At 41.3% G+C, this 18,143-nt stretch overlaps 1 protein-coding gene across 1 annotated transcript; it reads right to left on the bottom strand.

The window, feature by feature from the left end:
• Positions 1 to 14,175: 14,175 nt before the first annotated feature.
• Positions 14,176 to 16,010, bottom strand: LOC122552349 (probable G-protein coupled receptor 139). The gene is made up of 2 exons (XM_043695099.1): positions 15,890 to 16,010; positions 14,176 to 15,038 (listed from the first exon to the last, which is right to left on the bottom strand). The coding sequence occupies exons 1-2, from the start codon at positions 16,008 to 16,010 to the stop codon at positions 14,176 to 14,178; spliced, it is 984 nt and encodes a 327-aa protein (XP_043551034.1).
• Positions 16,011 to 18,143: the final 2,133 nt, after the last annotated feature.

Below are 18,143 nucleotides of genomic sequence, written 5' to 3'. Positions count from 1 at the left end.
CGTGGGAAATCATGTCACACAAACTTGACTGAGCTTTTTGAAGAGTAACAAAGAGGATTGATAAGGGCAGAGCGGTAGATGTGACCTATGTGGACTTCAGTAAGGCGTTGGACAAGGTTCCCCATGGGAGACTGGTGAGCAAGGTTAGAGCTCAAGGAATACAGGGAGAACTCGCCGTTTGGATACAGAACTGGCTCAAAGCTAGAAGACAGAGGGTTGCTTTTCAGACTTGAGGCCTGTGACCTGTGACGTGCCACATGGATTGGTGCAGGGTCCACTACTTTTCATCATTTATATAAATGATATGGATGTGAGCATAAACAGTATATATCATAAGTTTGCTGATGATACCAAACTTGGAGGTGTAGTGGACAGCGGAGAAGTTCACCTTAGATTACAAAGGGCTCTTGCTCTGATGGGGCAACGGGTTGAGAAATGGCAGATAGAGTTTAATCTAGATAAATGTGAGTTGCTTCATTTTGGGAAATCAAACCATAGCAGAAATTATAGTCTTAATGGTGAGGTCCTAGGGCGTGTTGCTGAACAAAGAGACTTTGAAGTTCAGGTTCACAGCTCCTTGAATTTTGAAGGATAGTGAAGAAGGCATTTGGTATGCTTTCCATTATTTGTCAGAATATTGAGTACAGGATTTGGACGGTCATGTTTAGGCTGTATAGGACATTGGTTAGGCTACTTTTTGGAATATTGTGTGCAATTCTGGTCTCTCTCCTATTGGAAAGATGTTGTCAAACTTAAAACGGATCAGAAAAGATTTTTAAGAATGTTGCCAAGGTTGGAGGATTTCATCAATCGGGAAAGGTTGAATAGGCTAGGGCTGTTTTCACTGGAGCGTCGGAGGCTGAGGGGTGACTTCATCGATGATTATAAAAACACGAGGGGCATGGATAGGAAAAATGGACAAAGCCCTTTCTCTGGGGTGGTGGAGGCCAGAACTAGAAAGCGTAGGTTTAGGGTGAAAGTGGAAAGACATAAAAATGACTAAAGTGGCAACTTTTCACTCAGAGAGTAGTTGGTGTATGGACTGAATTGTCAGAGGGAGTAGTGGAGGCCAGTACAATTGCAACATTTAAAAAGCATCTGGACGAGTATATGAACAGGAAAGGTTTGGAGGTTTACATGTCAGGTGCTGGCAGGTGGGACTAGTTTGGGTGTGATATCTGGTCAGCATGGACGAGTTGGACCGAAGTGTCTGTTCCCGTGCTTGTTCTTCTTTATGACTCTGTGTCTCTATAACTCCATTATAATTTCAGGTTTACGTTTGTCCTTGGTTTAACGCAAACCCAACTTATTTGCTTATTCTAAAATATGGTCTTTTTCTCTCCCTCTATACTTGCTTGCCAAATTTGAGCATCATCCTCAAATCCAGGAAAGTCTTCCACAATTTTCAGAGCCGTTTCTCTTCTTCGAATTTAACCAACCACAAGTCACCGAAATTAAACACATTGTTTTGTGACGTTTTACTTGAAAATCTCAGACACTAATCTGCAAGTGTTAAAATCTTCTGAGCTTTTTCGTACCCCAAATCGATTCAAATTTGTCCAAATCTCAGAATGGATCTGTCTGAAACTGTCCAAATCACGAAACTAAGTCTCAAACTGTGCAAACCCTGGCGATGAGCCGCAAAATGTTACAACATGGTGTAACTCCATTTGCTAATTTAAACACGCAACACAGAAAAGATACACCCCGTGCAGCAATCTGTTAAGATTCGAGAGGCAAAGAACTATCACGATGTTAAACAAAAATTAACAACTTTATTCTTTAAGTTTAACAGAGAGTATTAATGAAGAATTATTTACATATTCTTTCTCTTCGTACAATCTTTTACCTCCCATTCTACAATACTAGTTCGATTAAAAAAAATCGGATTGCCATTTATAGAAAAACAATCACGTTTCCAAACCAGGCAGCTTTGCCGAGTTTCCTCTGTCGATTTCCTCTGTTTTCTCTCACACCAGGTAGGCCTCGACGTTCTGCTGCCCAAGCTAATAGACAGGCACCTCTCAGAGAGCTGTCCTGCTGGCAGTCTCTACTTGTTGCTGGCTTGTCAGTTCTCCCTCAACTGGTCAAAAATGTCTTTTTTTATATCACAAGACGTCGGACCGTTTCATTGGTTTTAATGTCTTCAAAATACTAAATTCAAAGTTCATTAGAGTTTGGTGTCTTGGGGAAGTTTATAAAATGTTTGGGCAAGTTTCAATTTGTTTTTGTCTCACAGCAACCGAGCTATTGCTAGTAGCTCGACAAAAAGATACATTGTTAGCTTGTTCAAAACACTTTGGGGAGTGTGAGATCGTTCTGCTAGTTTTTCAACTCTCCAAAAGGTGCAATATCTCTGCACCTTATTAACACCTCTCCCTCGTCAGAAGAAAATGAAAGCATCGCAATGAAGAAGTGCCTTCATTTTTCATCTATTCCCTAACCACAATATTACGACATATGTTGGACTTTAATTTAAGCCGATATTGTTATATCAAATGTTATGTTATTACCTTGTTCAGGACACTTTTTTGCTGTATCCGTCAGTTGCACGAGCTCTTCAGCTCTCTTTAATGTATTGTACCTGTACACCTTCAAAACAAGAGGGCTGTGGACACCAAGTCAGTGGATACGTTTATGACAGTGGCAGAGAAGTTTCTGATTTGGGGAGGGCATCAATGATTACGAAAGGAAGCAGGAGAATGGGGTTGAGAAATACTTCTGTCACGATCACATGGTGAAACAGACTAAATGGGCGGAACGGCCTCATTCTGCCCTTGCAGCGTGGGGATCATCAATCTGCACATAGATAGAGCAAGTAAAATCAGTGTGAATATCATACAGGAAACATTCTTAGAGTGTCGATGGGATGGTTTTACGATCGATACATGAAGGACCCAAATGGGGGAAGGCCGTCATCAACAACGTACTGTGTAATGGCTGGGAGCGGTTAGATTATTCGGGTGGACGGCTGGATTGAGAAGCAGAAAGACATCAATAGCATATGCTCAATCCCTGTACTGGCTGAGGTCACCGTGAAGGTCCCACCTTCTTAAACCTTGACCATCACCGGAAGAAAGCTGACCGTCAAGGTAAAGCACTACAAGTCCTCTCTCACTCTCTCTGTATCAGTCAGAGATCAGTCCCATGATTTTCTTGGACTACAGCAACTTTACATTCAAAATTCCTGTTGGGCCATCAGAAGGGATTTCTGGCAAGCTAACATGAATAAAAGAAATACGAGGGTAGGAATAGGTCCAGTCAAGGATAGTAGTGGGAAGTTGCGTGTGGAGGCTGAAGAGATTGGGGAGACACTGAATGAATACTTTTCGTCAGTATTCAATGAGGAACAGGACATTGTTGCCGATGTGAATACTGAGTCACAATTAATTAGAATGGACGGCTTTGAAGTATGTAGGGAAGAGGTGTTGGAAATTCTGGAAACGGTGAAAATAGATAAGTCCCCTGGGCCTGATGGCATTTATTCTAGGATTCTCTGGGAAGCAAGGGAGGAGATTGCAGAGCCATTGGCCTTGATTTTTATGTCCTCGTTGTCAGCTCTGTTGGTAACAGTCTAGGCTTGCATCATAGCAAACTGTGGCTGAATGAAAACAATCTGAGTTTCCACTGCAACACTCAAAGTACTTTTTTAGTCATTCATGGTTAGGCCAGCAATTATTGCTTGTCCCTAATTGCCCAGAGAGCAGTTAAGATTCAATCACATTGCTGTGGGTCTGGAGTCACATGTAGGCCAGATGGGTATATGAATAGGAAGGGTTTGGAGGGATATGGGCCGGGTGCTGGCAGGTGGGACGAGATTGGGTTGGGATATCTGGTCGGCATGGACGGGTTGGACCGAAGGGTCTGTTTCCATGCTGTATATGACTCTATGACGAGATAAGGATGACAGTTTTTCTCCCTGAAGGACATTAGTGAATATTGTACAGTATACAGTTTCTCTTTATACTGCAATAGTAGCTGAAATATCAGCCATCAGATGTTACATGATCGTTTGTCCACAGTATGTTTGGGCAGAAAGGTGGCAAATGGAGTTCAATGTAGGTAAGTGTGAGGTGATTCACTTTGGTAAGAGTAACAAAAAGATGGGGTACTGGGCTAATGGTCGGATACTTGGTAGTGTGGATGAGCAGAGGGATCTTAGTGTCCATGTACACAGATCTCTGAAAGTTGCCACCCAGGTAAATAGTGCGGTGAAGAAGGCATATTGCGTACTGGCTTTTATTGCTAGAGGAATTGAGTTCCGGAGTCCTGAGGTCATGTTGTAGCTGTATAATACTCTGGTGCGGCCGCATCTGGAGTATTGTGTGCAGTTTTGGTCGCCATACTATAGGAAGGATGTGGAGGCACTGGAACGGGTGCGGAGGAGGTTTGCCAGGATGTTACCTGGTATGGTAGGAAGATCGTATGAGGAAAGGCTGAGGGACCTGGGGCTGTTTTCATTGGAGAAAAGAAGGTTTAGGGGTGCCTCGATAGAGTGGACAAGATGATTTGGGGTTTAGATAGGGTTGACCATGAGAACCTTTTTCCACGTATGGAGTCAGCTATTAGAGGGGGCATAGCTTTAAATTAAGGGGTGATAGGTATAGGACAGATGTTCCGGGTAGATTCTTTACTCATCGAGTCGTGAGTTCAATGAATGCCCTGCCAGTAGCAGTGGTGGACTCTCCCTCTTTATGGGCATTTAAACGGGCATTGGATAGGCATATGGAGGATAGTGGGCTAGTGTAGGTTAGGTGGGCTTGGATCGGCGCAACATCGAGGGCCAAAGGGCCTGTACTGCGCTGTATTTTTCTATGTTCTATTTTCTATAACTGTGTGGGGCCTCTTGGGGCAGATTGAAGAACTCTAAAGAATGGAGAATGATAGATTTGATTCTGAGACTGGGGGTGTGTGGTAAAAACCTAAATGGACAAGCTTTCAATGGCATGAGACACAAGCAAGCTATAATAATTTGGGGAAGATCACTTCCGGTATTAACAAACATTTCAACAGTATTTTGAGGAACTCTGTCCATTTTTCGTTCCTGTCCGGCACAAAATAAAACAGGAAAGGTGACCCTGCTAATGCTAAAAAGGGATATTAAGGTTAGAAGTGGATCCCAGAACGTGGCGTATTTATTGGCTAAATAGAGCAGCAGACATGAAAACTGGGAGTAGTTCAGATTTCAAGAAAAGAGGACTAAGTGATTGATTTAAGAGCGATAAAAGATGAATTTTAAGGGCTGCTTAAGGGGAACACACAAAATAATTATTACAACTCCTAAACGTGTATGATGGGGGAAAAATAACAGAAACAAATCCCTTCCAGTCAAACAGGGCAAGTTATAACGTGAAATAAGGAGAGGGCTCAACAATTAATTATATATTTTGGTGGTTTCATCACAAAGGTTGCAATAAATAATATTCCTAAAATATTGAGTAACACGCGAGAGGGAGGAACTGAAGGAAATCAGTAACAGCGCGAAAATGATGTTGGGGAAAGTGAGGAGATTAAAATCCAACAAATAGGAGTATCTGTCAATACTCCTCAGTGAACACAGCAATGATTCAACACGTTAGTCTTTGATTCAGCCCCATTCAAACCAAAAAAAGACAAACATACAGTGAAGCGATATTTTTTTTTAAATAAAACAAAAAAATATAAAACTGAACCAAGTGTTGCGGCTGCTGCCTGGGAATTGTTTCTGTGAAGAAGCCTGAGGTTCTCTGTGGCTGAAACCATGGCACCAAAACTCATGTTTGTGTCGAGAGCCCGACAGTGACTAACAATGAAACCTCAAAGCAGGATATAGCACCTGACGCTGCCCTCCCTTTTAACCCTCGTAACCTGTCTGGATCCTTGAGCATGTGGATTGACAAAATCAGTTTTGTCAAGGTTGACTTCATACCGCATCACAGTTTAATTCTTGCCCACTTTTTAAAATTCATCAGAAATTTATCATTTTGAGCAGTGTGTCCAGCCACAGTCGCTCCTCTTGATCCTGAATGCAAAGTGTGATTGATCACATGAGAAAAGACCAATCTCTTGTGCGGTGAGTACGCGATCATTAAGCTCAAATGAGGCATAATACCTTATATACTTGAAACACTACACTGTTAGAGATACACTATGAGTTTCAATGCAACATTGTAAACAAAATAAATAAAGAGAATGAGCAAATGCAAAATAATTAATAACGAAAAATGAAAATAAAGAAACAAATATCCTAAACAATGCCAGAAAACGAGGATATTGATCAACGAATACAAAAAAATCAGAAAAGAACATTGTTCAACCACAAGACAGAAACAAAAATAATGAAAATTTCGTAACAAAACTTGAACTAACATTGTAAAATCAGGGAATATTTTAGAAATTGGAGAAATAGACGAATACCAATTTTTTTAAAAAGTAACGAAAAATGGGGAAATATTACTAGCATTGTTTATTCAATAATACAAGAAAAAATCTATTAAAAAATCAATCAACATTACAGAGCATTTTATAGCTACAGGCAAAACACATTCACGAGGCTTCGTCAAATATTTGCAATATATCAATGAGTTGGGAGAGACTGTAACTTTGAGTGAGGCCTGGTCCGTTTCGTGTCTCATGGGTATTGTTCCCGATGACGATTGTGATCCCAATGAGGTAGGTTTCGATTGCATTCCGTTTGATTTGTTCGTCCTTCGAAAGGGCAACTATAAAAAAATTGTTTAGTAGTTGAACAGTTCTGAGCTAATGCAATGCCGATAGTGCATATGCCCTAACCCTCACCCACTTCTTTTCATAAAACACTTTTTTTTTAAGGAAGGAAGGAATGCATACACCATATGGAATATTCAGTTGGCTTCAGAGGCCTGCTAGTCTCTAACCTCGCGTTTCAATGTTAAAGGTTCATGTGTTTGAAGCAATGTTACCATGGTGTGGCCAGGAAAGACAGAAATGAGGTGGTCATGGTGTCCCATGATTTAGCAACACGCGAAGATGAAGATACATTGCCCAGAGAACTAAGGCGAGATGGTTAGCATGATAAACACATAAAAGGCAAGTGAGAATGAAAGACAATCGCAACAGATCAATGATTTAAATCTAAATGAAAGTAAGTGTGCAACCAAACAAGTGTAACCCGGTTAATTCGACCTGCATTGACAGAAATAAGATTTAGAATTTGGACCATCAGAAACAGTCGTACTTTGCCTTGGGTGTCTTGCAGACATTATTTCATCATTTCGAGCAGTGAAAGCGTGCACGTGTCAAATGGGCACCGCACACAGTCATCAGTGTTTTTGGAATCATCTGTCTCTGGAGGCGTAGCCATATTGAATCCTGAGGTTGCCCATGCTAGTGTCTGGTCATCCGTCTGATTGGGTCACCTAGAATTACCATTTGACAATCTGGGTTTCTCTTTTCTACCATAGTTCGCACTATAATTTTGTAGTGTCACGTTTCCATGTGATAGGTAATCATCTGAGGTGTGCTTCATAGTGCCTTCCTTATGTTCCATCTGCCTGTCTGTCAGGAGAATATATGGAAATAGTGTAATTTCCAGCATGTCGGGAATACGTGGCATATGCATGTTGTCAGTTGGTAGTTCGTCAATTCAATCTGTTAGAGAATCTTCTATTAACTCTCTTAAAGTTTCCAGGGGTTCATTGAACGTGGAAACTATTGTTGGCGGCAGTGATTCAATCCATCACTTTCATGGCAGTGGAGGAAGGTTTGAAGATATGTCAGTCGGTGTCTTGACCTTGTAATCTTTTGAAGGTTGGTGAGGAACGACCTCCACCGCACAAAACGATGTTGGCAATGTCATTCAAATATAATTATATCCTAGCCCTCAGTACCTTCTCCAGCAACTTTCCCCACCACTGGTTTGTTGTTACCTGGAATATCTGTACAACACTGCTTGAACAGAGCATCAACATGAGCAACTCTCTATCCTCCGGGACGTCACCGTTGCTTAGGAATGCTACAAAGATAATCGACAGGGTCCCAGCTATTTCCTCTTTCTCCTCCCTCACCAACCTGGGACATATCCCATTCTATCCTGGGGATTTGTTCATCTTAATATCCTTCAGCCTACCAAACACATCCTCCCTCCTTATGTCAACGTGATCCAGAGTAAACAGACTTCCATCTCCAGATAAGGTTCCCAACAGTGTGGAAACAGGCCCTTTGGCCCAAAACGCCCACACTGATCCACCTAAGAGTAACCCAAACAGACTCATTTCCCTCTGACTAATGCACCTAACACTATGGGCAATGTAGCATGGCTAATTCACCTGGCATGCACATCTTTGGACTGTGGGAGGAAACCGAAGCACACGGAAGAAACCCAAGCAGACACGGGGCGAACACACAAACTCTACACAGACAGTCGGTCGAGCCTGGAACGGAACCTGGGATCCTGGTGGTTTGAGGCTGCATTGCTAACCACTGAGCGCCTAATCACAACATTCATCATGTCCCTCTCGTCAATGAACACTGATACAAAGTAATCATTGAGAATCTCAAAAATTTTCTCAGGTTCGACACACAACTTTCCTTCCGTCTCCTTTAGTGGACCAACCCTTTCTCTAGTTACCCTCTTGGCTCTTATATATTAATAAAATGCCTTGGATTCTCCTTAATTCTGCTCGCTAAAGTTTTCTCATGACCCTTTTAAAACCGCTTGAATACTCGCTTAAGATTGCTCCTACTCTCGCTATATTCCTCCAAAGCCTGTTCTGTTCATGGCTGCCCGGACCTTGTGTACCACTTCATTGTTCCCCCGGTTAGTAGCACAATTTCTCGTGTTGTCAATGGTTCACAAATCTTGACTTTCCTGTCCCTTGTTTACAAAGGGGCATGCCTCTCCTGCACGATGTTTAACCTATCGTTGAACGACCCCCACGTATCAAATGTGGAATTCCATTCAAATAGCTGCCCCCAATCCACATTTCCCAGCTCCTGCCGAGTTTTGATAAAATTGTCATTGGCCCAGATTAGTATTCTTGCTGTATGACTAGTCGCACCTTTGTCTACAAATATTCTATAACTTACAGATTAGTAGTCACTATTACGCTAGAAATACACTACTACAGGTTGGACCACCTTGGTCATTCAGCAACGCCAGTTTCAAAATGGCCCCTCCCCTTGTTGGATTATTGACATGTTGCTCTAGAAAATATTCCTGAATGCTCCTGTAAAGTACTGAACTATCCAGACTTCTGACATTAATTGTATACACGTCAATGCTGGAAAAATAAATCTACGGTCACCACACCCTATTGGTTCTACATCTGTCCATAATCTGTTCAATTAACTGTTATTCGACATCACTTCATTGTTGGGCGACCTGTATTAAAGCCCCAAACATGTGACTATGCCTTTCTCATTTCTCAGGTCGATCCATAATGCCTCACTGCTCAAATCCTCTCCAGTGTCTTCCTTTGTTATCCTTGACCAGCAATGCAACTCCTCTCTCCTTTTTCTTCCCTCTGTGCCACGTCTGAAGTACCTATATCCTCGAACATTCAGTCGTCAATCATGCCCTTCCCTCAAAAAAGTCTCAGATCGTAATACTTTCATGCTCCCAGTCACCAATCTGACCTCTACGTTTGTCTGCCTAGACCATATCCTCCTTGCATTCACGCACTTGCATTTCAGTTCATTTGCGTTTATCTGCTCTCTAACTACTCTTTGCCTTTGCAATGCTAACTTTGAGATTCTGTTCCTTACATTGTTTCGTTTCCACCTCACACACTACACGAGTTTTTCTTCTGGTTCCCCGTGCCCTGCCACATCAGTTGAAACCCTCCCCAACAGCAGTAGCACAAAATCCCTCAAGGAGAGTAGTTCCAGATTGGTTCAGATGTCGACTATTCAATTTGTAATCGCCCCACTTTCCCCAGTTCACGTCTCAAAGAGCAACAAACCTGAACCCCCCCCCGCCCCTCCCCCAAGCACCAGCCCTCAACCAAGTGTTCAACCTGCAGATTCTTTCCTTTCTACTCTGGCTAGAACGTGACACTGGTAGATCTCCTGAGATCACTGCCTTTGATGTCCTCGTCTTTAACGTCTCTCCTAGCTCACTGAATTCTGCCTTCAGGACACCTTTTTTAAACTTATATCATTATGCCTATATGCACCACGACAACTGACTCTTCTCCCACCCCTTCCCTTTCAGAATGCTGTGCAGTCGATCGGTGACATCCCTGACTAGAGCACTTGGGAGGCAACATACCATCCGGGAGTCTCGTTTTCGGCCACAGAACCGCTATTCTACTCACAGTACAATAGAAATCCTATGACTATCGCCCTCTGAGCCAGTGCAGGGAGAAACAAAACAGCTAATGAAAGTAACTGTGATGGCACCTGCCAATATATTAGAAGGAGTTTTAAGAGATATGGCGTGTTTCTGGATAGACAGATGCAGATATAAGCGTGTCCATAGGCACTGGCAAAAGTTAGAGATTTACAGAGTGCTATATAATTACAGTACATTGCGCTGACATGGCATGTTAGAGGAGCTGGATCAGGTAATCACAATTAAGGGATTGTTACAAACACTGGACAATTTTCCAGGAATAATGCATGCTGTTCAGACTGGAGTATTCATTGAAAAATACAGCATTGCATATTCAGAGATAAGACGCGTTTGGGAGTCTGGAGACAGAGCTGGGAACACTCCAGCAAAAGGACCATGAAAGTCTCCTGGAGCATGATGGGGCTGTTGCAAGTTATGGAAGCACTTTATGGAGTTAGAGGGATTGAAGAAACATGCAGAAAAACCGATTTAATGATTTAGAACGAGTTACAGATATGGGCATAATTTGGCTGTTCGATGATGCTGAAGAGATTGCGTGAAAAGAGATAGGGAGTGATGGAACAGCTAGGAGATGTTTCAGTTATAGAGGAAGATGTGTAAATTTTAAAAAGTACATTGAATATTCTATTGAAAGAAGGAGGATACAAGAGATTAGACCGTTTATGATAGTTAAAGGCAAACTTCTTGCTACTTGCCTTTTCCAGAAGATGGCCAATTTCAAGTTTCGGGATAACATTTGTCAAGGTGAGAGGAGACAGATTTGAATAAGACTTAGTAGTCAATTTCTTATTACGCAGGTGGTCCGCGTGTCAAATGACCTCCTGAGGAAATGGCCGACGCAGGGCCAATTACAAAGTTTTAAAGACATTTGGATGGATACTTAGAAAAAGTTTGGGAGCGATATCGGTCAGGTGGAGGCAGATGGTTCTTGTTTAGTTTGGGAATATTTTTGGCGTGGACTGTTTTGACCGAAGGGTTTCTTTCCTTGCAGTATGGTTCGATGACTCTCTGACAGCACGAGAGGTTAGAAGTTAACTCACAGTCTGAGAGGGCTGTGAGAATTTGATATTGACAGAGAGAAACGGGGGGTTCTCACAAAGGATTCAAACATGAATGTAGCAGTAATGGCTTGAGGATGATATAAATATTGGGAAGGATTCTAGGGATGATGAACCTGTCGAGTGAGTGACATTACAAGGAGACTAAGGAGAAAACATATCGTGGGAAAATTATAACTGTCTTTGTAAATTGAGGGAGGACATTGCATTATGGTACTGAAGTCATTTGCAGACACGCGGAGACTGGATCAGCTTTAACAAGTAACAGAGACATGAGGTTGTTGGTGGCTACTGACGAAAGGTGGTTCGAACGATTCCGTGTGCTTCAGAAACATAGGTGTTCCTACACCTCTGGGAAATTGGCGAGTCTGGAGGATAGCACAGAGATTGAAATTACAGGAAGGGTTTTGGGAGTTTAAGGAAATCGACAAGATTGTAGCAGCTGGAGGATGGTCGATATATGATGAGGCATGAACAATACTGGAGTGTGTTACAGATATATGAGGATGGTCGATAAATGCGTTTTTTAAAGATGTAAACTGCTGCAGAGAGATTTAAATAACGGACGTGCTGAGAGAATTTTGATTTATCTGATTGATTTATTTTGTTTTATTAATGGGAGTCTGAATCACTTTGTCGAAATGGAAGTTCTTAAAGGGTTCAAGTATATGACAGAAATAGCAAGAGCCAAAGCAGGCAGACTATATGAAAAGTACAACTGGAGTTGTAGCAGAAAAGCCGATAGTACAGCTGTGTAGGAAGGAGCCCTGGAAAATTGATTAAAAAAAAGCAAAGATTAACATATTTAATTCAGTTTAATGAGAAACAGAAGCCTGGGTGTTTCCAACAAGTAAAGAGTTAACGTTACGAGTTGGGAACTGTGTAATCCCATGAACAGGCAGCTGACAACTGACAACTTTTACTGACTTCGCTAACCTTCATAAAATATGGAATGAGTGCAGACAAGGAGAAGTGCATTGTAATAATCGAGTCTCGGCACAGCACGAGAATGGCTGAAGTTGTAAGGCTAACACAGGAACGGACCTGAGTGACGAAGTAATGTTGAAACCGGCAACGTTTATCTTCGGCACAAGTGTGAATTGGCTGTAAATGATTAATCCTGAACCGATTTACGGCGTTCATCATGGAATGAGAAAGTTGCCCTCAATCCATGTGTGCGTGTTTGTCAGGCCTTGTTCTGAGCTTGCGGCTGTTTCTGTTTTCCTCTGTTCAAGAAACAACTGTCTCACTTCGTCCACCCAAGTCAGGTCGTGGGGTTTTAGTGTGAAGCGATGGGATGGAAAAACCACACGATGGGAAAGAATTAACCTGATTGGCAAGAGTTAAAGGGGGAGAGCTGAAGAAAGGGTGTTAAAGTTCCCGGAACAAACAACCGGAGGTAGACAGTATGAAAATACGCAGGATCCAAGGAGATAAGAAGAAATATTAGAGTTTTCACTTATAAACCAGTAAATTAGTTGGTAGCACATATTGAAGTCGGCAAGTATGATGTTGCGGGTATCAAAGAGATGTGGCAGCAGGGGAATCAAACTGGGGATTAAATATCAATGGATACATGTCAATATTAACAAGACAGTCAGAGGGGACGGCATGTCATGTAAGAAATGGAATTAAGTCAATAGCAAGACGCGATGTAGAGTGAAAAGGTATAGAGTCCGTGTGGGATCAGTCCAGCAACTGAAAACGAGAAAAGACCGTGATGGGATTTCTGCACAGGCCTCCTGGCAGCAGTGAGAATGTAGGGAAGAAAATGAATTAGGGGAAAGGAAATGCATGGGGAAAATGCGCGATTACAATACTAATGTGGGTGTTCCATCTGTTTGTGGACTAGGAAAATACGTTTGGGACAGATCTCAAGAAAAAATGCACTTGGATGGGTATATCAATAGGAAGTGTTTAGTGGGATATCGACCAGGTGCTGGCAAGTGGGACGAGATTGCATTTGAATAGCAGGTCGGCATGGACGAATTGGACAAAAGGGTCTGTTTCCGTGATGAATGTCGCTATGACTATGGCTGTAAAATTAGACTCGCAAAACGAGTTTTGCAATAAAGAAGAATCTTTGCAGCTTGCACCGTAGTTGCTTCCATAAAAGGAAATATGTTTATCCCCTGAGCAGATGCGAGGAGCTGAAAATCGAATCACTGGAGGAGGATAAGGGACTATTGATCCTGCTTCATTTTCGCCCCTGCAGGAGACATAATGACTGCTCTGCTGCCCTGTTTACATGTGATCAACCGAAGGTCTGTTTTGGTGCCTTGTTCACGTCAAGTATGCATGACGCGTCTTGTCAATTTCAGCTCTCAATGAATTTCAGTTCAACACTGAAACTGATCAGTATCCATTGCTTCAAAAGAACAACTGAGTAAGATGATGCAACATAATGGTTTCGATGCAATTGTTCAGCCATGGTCTCTCTGAATTTCATCGCCTGAGCAAGGAGGTGAATGGCGTCGGGCTCCACAACTTTCTTATATATATATCTATCCATCCAGGTCTCTCTATGTATTCATCGAACCCCTATTGTGCTGTTCTTTGGCGGGGGTGGTTATTTACTTCATTCCTGCCACCGTCACTGTTTTTTATGAGCTCTCCAGTACTTGGTATCCAACAGCCGCTGTTGATGTTTCTCCAATTTGGTAATTTTAGATAAAGTATTCCCAACAGTTAACATTTCTTGGGAATTATGTCGTCCTCCAAGCTATCATTTGTATAACCTGATCCACAATCTCTCGCAATTTCAGTGTTGCTGTAATTTGAATGTTAGCAAGTTAGTTGTATGTTTTATGTAAAAATAGCTTCCAGTGGGTTCTTGAGCTTCTCTCGAAACCTCGGAAGAGATGCCACATAGACAATGGCGTTCGTGCAGCAATTCAAATTCCGCAGCACATATGCAACAACTTTAAATGTATATTGACCATCACTATCTAAAATCTCATCAACATCAAAGTAATATAAAATATACCACAGCCACATAAATATGAAGCTGCCAGAAATGGCAAATAGTAAAACCATACACTGCCTTCTACTCTCCATCTCTGGATCACTGCATTTATCTCCTTTACTCTGACCTTTCAGACCCTGGGGGAAACGATTGGTGACTATAATGTGTTTCACTGTCAGAGCATTGAGGAACAAAATTAAACCAAATGGAAGTATTGGGGTTAGGATCTTCTCAAAGTTGTTAAATCCTTGCCACACAGGGTCATCACTGTATGCATCTCTATTTGAACAGTACCATGGTACATTGTTAATGATTTCATAAGGTTCAAACCTAAAGTAGATCGGGATATTTTTTAAACACAGCAGACTACCGATAGCTGCCGAAACCACAGTTGCAGTTTTCTCATTGCAGTATTTAGCTTTGAGTTTCTCACAACAAATGGTGACATATCGATCGAAGGTGAAAGCAATAGTGAACCAGACAGAACAGTGTATAATGGCACGACGCAATACATAGCGAACACTACACATGGGAGTGATGTCCAGGAACGATGGTGGGAAGTAATCGTTCTTGATTTTGCTCAGTATGATCTCAAAGGTAACGACCAAAATATCTACTGTTGCAATAGCCAGAAGGTAGCGAGTTGTGCAGGTGGAGATTCCACATTTTCCCCGGGCCAAGATTGCAATTGTCACTAAATTGACTGGAAGAGAGAAAACGATAGAGAAGGGAAAACTAATTGGAAAACACAAACATTCATCATCTTGAGTCTTTGTGTTGACGGTTACATTTTAGTACCACAAATGTCTGTGTACAATATTGTTAGTAGACCAATAATCTCAATGAACACAACTGTGACACATACTGTACCTTCAGGTTTAACGCTAATGCGACATGAATATGAAGCAAGCTGTTTAAAAGAGGAAATAATACAGGTAAGCTTTGAACAAGAAACAAAATCGCCAGTGGTTCATCAACTTCCCAGTGCATTTATAGCAAATCCTGTATATGTTACGCCCATTATTAAAATTGAGCATACTCTTAGAAAAGGAGTGCACTCTCTCTTCGCTGTGAACACTCCCTCAAGAACTACTTACACATTGTTTTTTGAACATTCCCTGTGATTTGGCTCTCATGAAGTATCATGACTTTTAAAAAAGTTTGCTGACACGATGGAAACAAAATCCAAATATATTGGCCAACTTCTGCTCGGCAATGACAAGACCAGTGTTTGTGTCAACAATGGCAATAGCAAGGCTTTCAAGTACGAAGAATTCTGGAGAGATTGGTGAAACTGTCTCTAATATCTGCAAGAATCTCACATTGCACAAATCATAAGAGTTAGAACAGTACAGTATTGTACAGGGCATTCCACCTCGATGCTGTGCCAACATTTTGTCGTACTCTAAGATCAAACTGTCTTATACATCGATATATCATGGTCATCCATGTGCTTACCCAACAATAGCTTAAATATCCCTAATGTATCTGACACTACCACCACTGCTGGTCGTGCGTTCCATACACCAAACACACTCTGTGTTAAGAACCTACTTCTGAAAGCTCGCCTAAACTTTCCACCAAACACCTTGAATTTATGCCCTCTCGTGATAGCAATTTCTGCCCTGTGACAAATTGTCTGGCTATCCACTGGATCAATTCCTCTCTTCGCCATGTACACCTTGATCAAGTCATCAAGTGTCACCCCATTCAGAAAATCCCTCGTACCCTAAAACTATCTTCACAAAACAATTCTTCCAGTCTAGGCAGCTTCCTGGTAAATTTCTTCTGATCCTTATCCAAACTTCCACATGCTTCCTATAATGAAACAACGAGAACTGAACATAATATTCAAAATGTGGTCTCAAAATGGCTTTACAGAACTGCAGCCGAAGGTCGCGACTCTTAAACTAAGTCCCCCTGCTAATGAAAGGCAACACACTGCACGCCTTCTTAACATCATTATCAACTTGAATGACATCTTCAAAACGAAGAAATTAGTCAAATTTGGAAATATTGCAGGTGCATCATTCAGATAAGAGAATGTCGAAGTATAATCCAGGGAAATCTCTTCAAATTATTTAGGCAATTGGAAGCTGGACTTGCACAGCATATTTAGACATGTGATCTTTTGAAATACTTGTGTTCATGAGAGTAGGTAATAAAAAGTAGTTTTCTGAAACAATTCAAAACAGAATGTCATTTGCTCTAAAGTTGCGTAACTATCACTTGAAGTAGGTAAATGAGAACGCTTTACGAGAAGGCAAATAAACCCTGAAAGACTTCTGGATATTCTAAGTTAAAAACCAAAATCAGTTATTTTTGGAAAAATCTCAAGCTGTCACGCTGCATCTGTGGAGGGAGATGAGAGTTAAAATTTCAGGTCCAGGGACATTTCATTAGAACTGAGGAAGGCAGATGTTGATCATGAGGTATACCTGAATGGCAGGAAACGTTCGTAAGTTTGGAAGAGCAGAAATGGAGATGGAGCACAGTGGAGCATGAAGATAATCATAACCCAGCTCGTCCAACTACCATGTTTCATGCTCTGCAAACTGTCACTTCAATGTTCGGCATGATGAATCACGCATAATTTATTCTTTAACAAGTAATTTCGTTCATGGCACAATGGTTACCAGGTCTTTGATCAGGAAATGATATTATACATCATCATGTCAAAAATGTAAATCTGTTCAGAGTCAGTACAAAATGGTGCACATCATCGACACAAATACATCCTGAAGAATAGTCCTCTGAACACAAAGTCCCTGGGATAAGGGGTCAGAAACTAATGAGGCATACAACTTCAGAGTTAATGGTCCTTAAATTAAAGCGGTGTGCTAAACTGAAGCATTATCATTTGTGAGGCATGCTGTTCTCATACAGCTGATGATAATGCGTTAAAAATTCGGAACTCAGACCCAGAACTATCTGGATAGATCAGTTTTTATTTTTCATTTTCGTTTTTGCGGTCGAGTCAGTCAGCGGTGTGCTCACATAAGGCTGGCAAACCTTCCACAACAACAAAAAAAATACACCGAGCAAGTTCCTTTTTCTTGAAATGAACACAATGCAAACATCAGGTGGAAAGTTTCAACATTTATACAATGCAGGCATACAGGTGCATCAACCTCAGCAAGCTTCAATGTAGTTTTCATGCTGAAGCTTCTTGTTCATCTGATATGTTCACAAAAATGTACCATTTTGTAAAACTTCCTCAAATTCCCAATACTTTTTTCCAGTGTCACGCACTGATGTCTTGAAATAGGCTGCAAGTAAGTTGCTGTATGCTCTTTCACCTTGTACGTTTAACTGAGTCGAATGTGTAGTCTTAGCTAATATTAATTCTGCCGTTTAGGGCGTCTTCTCACTCTTCTGCATCTGTCTGAATGATCCGGTTTCTCTCCTTACTTCTACATTCTAAATCTCAAGGCAACAAATACTGTAGAGACCATCTGATTATTCGAATAGCTACATATTTATATAAATTCTCCAGATAGTCTTTTTTGTCCTTTTTAATGCTTTTTGTCAAATAACTCAATTCATAATATATTTATGTCCCATCAAGAACTGAAATACGAAATCAAAAAACCGTATGCTTCCACGTAGTCCTTTCAGTATCATTTTCTTCTTCTGTTTTGACTGACTGGTGATCTATGAAGCATAAAACCACGAAATTTGGAGACTTTGAAACAGGTGAAGCAACAGAAAATAAGCATACAAATAGGTCAGGGACATCTGAAATGAAGCGATGTTTCCAGTAACATTATTACTCAGAGAATAATGATGCAGTGTAGGTGAGACATAA

Source organism: Chiloscyllium plagiosum, chromosome 8 (genome assembly GCF_004010195.1).
Source record: "Chiloscyllium plagiosum isolate BGI_BamShark_2017 chromosome 8, ASM401019v2, whole genome shotgun sequence".
NCBI lineage: Eukaryota > Metazoa > Chordata > Chondrichthyes > Orectolobiformes > Hemiscylliidae > Chiloscyllium > Chiloscyllium plagiosum.
This window is presented reverse-complemented; position numbering and strand designations above follow the sequence as displayed.